The sequence below is a fragment of the Ovis aries genome, chromosome 2, assembly GCF_016772045.2.
Source record: "Ovis aries strain OAR_USU_Benz2616 breed Rambouillet chromosome 2, ARS-UI_Ramb_v3.0, whole genome shotgun sequence".
Taxonomy (NCBI): Eukaryota; Metazoa; Chordata; class Mammalia; order Artiodactyla; family Bovidae; genus Ovis; species Ovis aries.
In genome coordinates, this window is record NC_056055.1 from 125,027,212 (window position 1) to 125,035,561 (window position 8,350).

The 8,350-nt window shown below is 38.4% G+C and overlaps 1 protein-coding gene across 1 annotated transcript in view; it reads right to left on the minus strand.

Annotated features, from left to right (window-relative positions):
* Positions 1–6,357, minus strand: part of ZNF804A (zinc finger protein 804A) — a 351,091-nt gene extending 344,734 nt beyond the window's left edge. Inside the window, exon 1 of the mRNA XM_027964752.3 lies at positions 6,013–6,357. Coding sequence (XP_027820553.2) covers positions 6,013–6,123 — 111 coding nt within the window. The 5' untranslated portion in view covers positions 6,124–6,357. The remainder of the gene's footprint in view (positions 1–6,012) is intronic.
* Positions 6,358–8,350: the final 1,993 nt, after the last annotated feature.

The window sequence follows — 8,350 nt, forward strand, 5'->3', positions numbered from 1 at the left end:
ATTTTCTCAGAAGCAAAGGATAATTTAGATGAGATAAAACAGATCAAATGGTTTCAGCTAAGATTTTAGAGAACAGAATTAATAAAATTATTAACTTTGTGGTCTGAGCCACCAGGGAAACCCCAAGAATACTGGAGGGGTAGATTCAAGTCTCCCGCATTGCAGGCAGATTATTTACTGTCTGAGTCACCAGGGAAGCCCAATATTGTAATTAGCAGTATGAAAAAGTGACAGATATAAATAATTTTGCTATGAATTGTGGCTTCAGCATACTACAGGTTAAAAAGATTATTTTTTCTTTCTCTCTGAAAGGATTACTCAAACTCTTTATATACAACAACTGCCTTCAATAATAATATCTCAGGTAAATAAGATTACTGGAGAAAATTATTTCAACCCTATATTATGATTACATTTATTAAAAAGTATGATTTCTTCTGTATATAATACTTTCAAAAACTATTTTCTAAGTATACTATATGACTTAAACATGTATATTAAAAGTATAAGTTAAAGAATAAAATTATATTCAAAATTAATTTTTTTAAAAAACCAAAAACAACACAAATTACCAAAAACACCAGTGGTCCAAGTGAAAGTTTGCCTAGATATATGATCTGGAAAATACTGTAAAGCAGTCCAGCCAATATATGGTAAACAGTACAGAAAGATGAACATGTGGAAAACTTTTCAGAAGACTCCTGTCTACCTAAAAGTTGGTACCATGAAGGGCAGAATGACGAAAATGTTTCTGTCTACCCTTATGTAAAATTTGGTTCTCAGACTAAACAAGGGATGGAAAATTCAAGTGCCTTCATTGATCAAGACTGTATAATTAGATAAATAAATTTATATAACAGTAAAAACAAGAATAGTATAAACAGCAGCAAACTGTGAAGTGTATTCCTCTTTGAATGGTATTTAAGCTCTAATATGTTAAAACACAGTGCATACTCAAGAAACTACTTCTGCCACCTGAATTTGGTCCTGCATACAACCATCTGAAACCTCTGGATTAGTGGTCTCCAAAACTCTTACTGTATTTTCAGCAAAAAAGTAATAACAGTCATCAATAAACTAGAAAATACTGGTGCATAACAGAGAAGTTATATCATAGGATAGTGTGTCACTATTTGAATTTCAACTATCAAAAATAACTTATACAATATTTGATAAACCAAAAAGGACATGTTGGAATCATGGCTATTACTTGACAACATTTGTCTTAAAATACTGCTTACATTTTTGAATAGGTTATATCAATATTTCAATCTTATTTTCCTCACTCCAATAATGTGTTCTGAAAATGCACGTGCTGTAAAGCTCTGCTGGAATAAAGAACAAGTATGACAAAGAATATATGACACCTTAAGTTCAGAAAAGTGAGACACAAGATGGTCTTTGACTCTCAATGCATGATAGTGTAAAAGAAACTTGGAAAAAATATATAACTGACTATACGACTAAGTCTATAGTGTGGGGAAGTTTAGTCATTTATTATTCACCCTAATCCACCTTCATTCTTGACCATTCTTAAGGATATTAAATAACATCTCAGTAGCATAAATTTAACAACTTGTTTCTTTAGTCTTAGGCACAATCCTAAAAGTGCCACATAAATGGGTTTTAGTGAGTGGAGAAACCTTTTAAATTATAAACTGTAGGAGATACAGAAACATGTAAGGGAATGACATAATACTATTACAATGATAATGAGAGCAAGTTCATATAGTAGATTTCAAAGACCTATCTAATTTTAGTGAGTTCCTGTATACACAAAGGAAAAAACCAAGAAATTTTTCATACTTTCAAAATGAATATATACAAAAATATCTTGAGTAACAAGAACATATAAACTTGTCAAAATTTGTGAATATTTTTCAACACATTCAAAATGAACAGACACATACATGAATACATCTTAACACAATATTTAGTGCATAATGCTTAGCACAGAACCTGTAGTGCCTAGACTAGCGCTTTGCAATTAATGCATCTCAGTAAATCTGAATGAACTAAATAACAATATGTTTAGAAATGATTAATAAGTCAATACATCTTTTCTTAACAAACCTGGTACTAAATATTTTGGAAATGGAGGACAGCCTTCAGAAGCAAGGTTTAGGCAAGACAAAAATTATCCATGTTCACATGAAATAAACAAGAAATAAAATAAATTTGAATTCAAACTATTCTGTGAGTCTGGTACTATTTATTCACACCTAAAAAGAAGTGGAAAAGAAGAATGTCCTCAAACAATAGATGACACCAATACCTCTTTATCAGTATGGAGATTATGGCACCAATTGCTATAGATTCTCTAATTTAGCATAAAAATTATGAAGATAATTTGTCTAGAGTCAGGAAATCTGCACTATAATAATGACTCACTTTTTGACCTCAAATCAGCACTTCTTTTTTCTGAATTTAATAGTCTTTACACAGACATAAAACTCTGGTGAAATAAAAGAATGCTGGCAACTGACAATGCAATAAACAAATTAGTAATGATTTCCAAAGTTCCACAAACTCCAAATTCCATAATAAAAGTGATTACATACATATGTAAATTATTTTTTAAACTATTTTTTAATATTTTGTATTACAATTTTTAAATAATTAGGGCAAAAAAACTTTTGTGGATCGATTGTAAAATATAAGAGAATGTCTTTATCCAATAAACAGATGCATACACAATGGTGGTTTGAGAAAATCTAAGTAAAAACAATGAGAATACATGATGCTAAACTTTATTCACTGTTATTAAACCACATAACTTATTTAGACATATTCTGGAACACTAATAAAATATTAGCTAATTTTTTATTCCATGGAATTAATGCTATATCACAGATATGATACTGTTTACAGCAGAAATCATCACAAGTAGAGTGACCTTTGTCTTTGAAGCTAAGACCTTGCAAAATGGAGATTTGTGTATTTTCAGTTAACTGTGAAGAGAAGTATATTTAAAGGCTCAGGAATAGGGTCAAGGTTAACAACAGGCTTAGTCATTAATTATCCTCAAAAATGTATTGTGTGAGTGACATAATATGACCTTTGGAAAGGTCTCTACATTTTTATAATCTCCTCAGTATGAATATGAATTCTGGATTTAGGACTAAAGCAATTAATTAATGTCATTAAACACTGAGTTTTATTCTGTAAGTAACTTTATAGATAACTTCTAATTCATGAAAGAACACTGTATCAACAATTACAGACTATCTTAAATCAGTTCAATAATTTTAAAGACTATAAAATAATGTTTTAAAAATATGAATTTAAAAAATATTTGGAATATCCATTTGCTTTCCAGTGGCTGAAAATAATTGGAATTTCTTTGGGGAAAAAAAATCCCTAAATGGATTTTACATTTTAAGTAAAAATTTTTTTTCCTGAAATAGGAAAAAAAATCTTGAGATATTAAAATTCTTTAAACCTAACAAATTTTAAAATGCAAAAATGTGATGATGTTTTTAAAGGTAAAGTTCACAATATGTTAAAATCAAATAGGCAAAAAAGTAAAAAAGATCTCATAACTTCACTCTATGACATGACAATAGAAATCCTTACATGAAAACTGTGGAACATATATATTTGTAAGATAATATTTGTGTTTCTTATTAAGGTTGTTATTTCTAATAAGTCTCAGGTTCAGTTTTCTGTTTTTAGCTTGTAGTAAGTTTTAATTTATAATAAGCTCTCATAGCATCTTACTTGCTATAAAGAATACAGTTTTTGATAAGTATAGAAAAGTATTTAATTTAAAAATTCACTTATGAATATATTTAGAATCTCTTCTATTATAAAAACAGGTTTGAGTCTCATTATCTTCAATAACAAATCATCAAAAGACACAGAAAGCAAACATGACATATATTACTTTTTAAATTAATATTTTCAATTATGGAGGAACCATATATGAAAATCTGCATCATTTCAGTCAGTATAAATCTCTTTCACAGGAAACACAAACTTAGGCAGTTTGTAAGCACAACGTTGAAGGATTAGCTACAAAGTTCACATAATTTTTTTTTTTACTATAAATAAGAGAAATATGATAGGCCTATTTCTAAGCCTTTTTAACGGAATTTGTTGCTTCTTACATTTGCATATATTTAGATGTATTCCTCTAATTTAGATAGCTTCATTTAAACATGTATCTTAATTTGAAGAGAAAACAGGCAGGTCTACACTTTAACCTATCTTTTGTCAACATGAGTGATAAAGAACTAATCAACTTCAAACATACAGCAAATATCAGCCTAATCAAGTTCAATCATTGCTGGAAGCCCAAAGTTGACTTAAGAATCAAGATTACGGAATTTTAACAAGTTGCGTTTTGGCAAATATTTTTTTTTCCCCATGAACTTTATTTCCTGGTTTTATTACCTACACCATTATTATAATTATGAAGATGAGATCTTGTTGAATAACTCTGTCTTTTCTTATAAGTGAAACATGACTTAAAAAACAAACCAGTGCATACTTTCTTCAAAACAAAGTGTTTCCCCCCTAAAAAAATTACCTTTACATATTGTTGAGTTCTCTGAGTCTAGCCAAAACATTTTCCATCATTCCCTCAGCCTGTGCCTATTGCTCTGTATGGTACTCTACTGGAAGACCACAGAAGAGTATTTTCTTTGATCAACAACAGTAAACAATCTTATCCAGACAAAAATAAAAGCAATAAACCAACTCTGTTTCTTTATGTCTTAAATGAGCTGAGACGAAGGTATCCAAGAGATTTCAAGGGAGAAAAGAAAATAATCAAATAAATCACATCAATGTCAGAACTCACTTAAAACTTCAGAAGAGAACTTTTCATTCTTGGAAAACACAAGCACAGCACATTTTTTTTTAATTATGTAGAATATTTTAAGATATATAAAGAAATGTAAGTTAAGAATACTCTACTTTTGGACTAATTGAGTCTGTCCTTACACTTCTCTACTTATTCAGGGCTAAGCAGTCATCACTTTGTATAGTGGGGGTGGGGGGTGTTGCTTGCTAAAGGAACCAGACTTTAGTGATGCATATATTTGCATACCATCACCTCACTCTAGCTCTACTCTGCCTTACTAAGCCTAATAAGTCTTCCCTCCTAATAAGCCTTCCCTATACTTCCTTTTTTTTATTTATTGAAATGCATACTTCTCAGGAGATACGAGGACTTGCGAACCAGTTCTGCAAGGTTTTGCAGCTAAGAGGGAATGGGAAAGGAAAAAGTAAGAGCTGTGGCCCTGAACTATCTTAATGCTCAGCACATTTCTCACCAATCAGGAGTCCTTTTCATCCTAGAATGCTGAAAAAAGCAGCTCTGTGGTCCAGTGAGAACCTTCCAGGACTGCACGAGCTCTGTCTGGCACGTTTTTCCTTTTTGGCTCTGATTGTGTCAGAATGCTCACCGCACACACTTATCTACAACCTCTTTTGAGTCAATAGCTTAAAGTTGATGGCCTGGGGTTCTGTAGTCACTCTGTTAAGCTTTGTACTGACAACTTCTCACTACAGAAGTTTGCTGCCAGTCCTTCTAGAGACAGCCTGAACACAAACTCCTGACACCATCACTCAATCCCGCCACTTGCCCCGGGCCACCAGTCACATGGCTCTCTGCCTCCATAAAGACATCCACATCCTTATTCACCTTCAGCTTCCTAAGCCGACGGAGGTTATAGGGTCACTTGGGGTTAGGGTTATTTCCGTTTCTTTTTTAAAAGAGGTCCTGTTAACACAATTTGCATCAAATAAGAAGAAACTGTGGTAATTTTCACCGGTGCAAATGAGGTGGAGAGTCCGGAGCGTTGGGGGAAGCGTAAGCCAAAGCCTTGGATCACAGCTTCCCTGAGATTCCTGCCTTTTTCTACACCAAATTCTCACCCCACGCCCACAAGATAAAGAAACGAATATACTGTAAACCAGACTGAACAGCGACACCCCAAAGCCTCACAGTAACCTCAATCCTCCAAATGCCCTCTTAAAAAGGAGAGAGAGGAGAGAAGCGATTACCAGAGTTTTGTTCCCGTTCTTGCTGAGAGGGCCCCGGAAAACTCCCTTGATGTTGCGAAAGTGTCCGTTGCTGAGATGCGTGGAGCTGATGACAATGTAGTAACACTCCATGGGGCAGCCGCCGCCTCCTCCGCCGCAGCCGCCGCTTCCATGCACCCCGCGCCCGCCGCCGCAGCGCGCCGGGGCCCGGGAGGGTGGGTGAGGGACCCGCTGGGAGGGCGAACCGCCGCCTCTCTCGCACGCCCTCCGGAGACAGGCTCACTACGCGCTTCTGCCCTGCGCACCGAGGCTCCTCCGCCTCTGCATGCTCGCCGCGCTCTCCCTAGCAGGCTCTGTTGCTCTCCTAATTTCGCCTAAGGGCGATGCGCCCCGCGGGAGGATCCCGGGCTGGGAGGGGCCGGACAGCCGGAGAGGAGCCCAGCGCGAGTTAGTGCCGGCCGCGCGGCCGAGCGAAGCCGGGCAGCGGGAGCCGCCCGAGCGGCAGCGGCGGCGGCGGCGGCAGCAGCATCCCCCGCGCTCGGCGCCCGCACTCGGAGTTGCTGCTGCTGGCAGGCATGAGTGTTATTATATTGAGCGGCGTTGCCGGTCCATTGCACTGAGCCAATGGCAGGGAGCCACTGGGCTGATACTGAGAGCTGTCAGAGGAGTACATCTGTCACCCGCGGCCTCCCCCCCGCACTCCCCCGCCGCCGCCGCCGGGACCCACGGCCGCGCCGGGCCGGGCACGAGTGGGAGCGCGCGGCGAGCGGGCCGCCCCCCGCGCGGCGCCGCGGCGGCAGAGGGCCAGGGACGCGACGGGCACCGCGGGCGGGCGGCAGAGCGGCCCGCGACCGAGAAGTGGGAGACTCCTCTAAGGTGGGGGCGGAGGGGAGAATGTGGAGACACACATTTCTTGCCTAGCAGTCGGGGAAGGGGGGAGGAGACGATAAGGGGGATAAATAAATTAATAATTCAGGATGAAAAGCCAACCGCTTCCAACTGCCGCGTTTCCAGGCAGGTGCCAGCAGCTGCTTCTCTCTTGCGATAGTTGCTACCCATTTGGGTTTGGCTTATTTGATTTTATTTGGCTTTTAATGTGGTTTTTAGGATGGAGACTGAATCCTTTTGAGTCTTAAGAGAAAGAAAATGTCCCTCCACCCACCACCACCACCACCACCCATTTGTAGAGATCATAGGGATTTGTGTTGATAGTTTGAGGGCTGGGGAGGGATACGAGTGAAGTGGCTAAAAGGGAAAAGATTCTTGGCTTCTGTGCTCCTCGACCCGGAGTTCCCCTCACCCACGTCCCCTGAGAACCTGGGTTCTTCCTAAATTGCCAAAGCAGAACGGAAAGCGATGCTTTGCCGCAAAGAAGCTGCTGCTACGAGCTTGCTTTGCATTTCTGTACAGTTCTTTTCCCGCTACAGAGAGTGGTAGCAAACAAAAGCCTTTGCCCTAGAAGCGACCTGGAAGTAAAATCACTCTCAAAGGAACTAATGGGTTCGTTAGGCAAGTAGGGATGGGTTCTGCCGCGTTCCCTGAAGAGAAACCACCGCGCAGGCTTGTAAGGGGCCAAGGTAGTCGTCGGTCTGAATGTGCCCTCCTACCCTGACTCTCACCTAGTCAATTCTCTCTTTGTGTAAGTTTAACTCCTTGTAGGTGGTAGGGTGAGCGCATCCCATCAGGTATATATACGACTCATTAGTCCGCACTTAAAAAGATCGATAGTAGTGGGAGGCTGGGAGATGGTGCCTTCAATGGATGAACTGAAGGCTTTATGTTCCTCTTGCCTTGAATGGCTTAATTGGTTAAAGCAGATTCCAGCCATTCTGATGCTCCTGAGCATACTGCACTTTGATCTAAACTATGTTGATCTTGTTTATTTGAAGGTCAGGAATTCAAAACAGTCCATTTTGAGTGTTCCCTATATATGATTTTATATAGCAGTGACTCTGCAAACCACAATATGGTCCTTAAATGAATCTGCCAGTTTGAGTTCACTCTTTGAAAGAGAAAGAGCAGAGAGAGAAAAGGAGTATTTGTAAGAAAGGCGATAGGCATGTGAGTAATTTATAACTTCCAGGGGTGTAAGAAGGGAGTGCTAGATTCATCCAAGGGAAAATCTCCATGTGCCATAATTCAATTCAAACAAAGAAAAAAGTTAGCATGAATTGATCAAAGCTCATTATGAAGTGTCACAGTTATTTAAATGTACTTGGCTAAATTTCTCAGATATCCACTTGGGGGAGTATGGAAGTCCTGGGAGAAAGAGAAAGCAAGAATTTACAAAACTTCTATACTCTGTGGAACAGATCCCTAAATAATTTGTTACAATTCAGTATGAATGCAGTCTTATAAA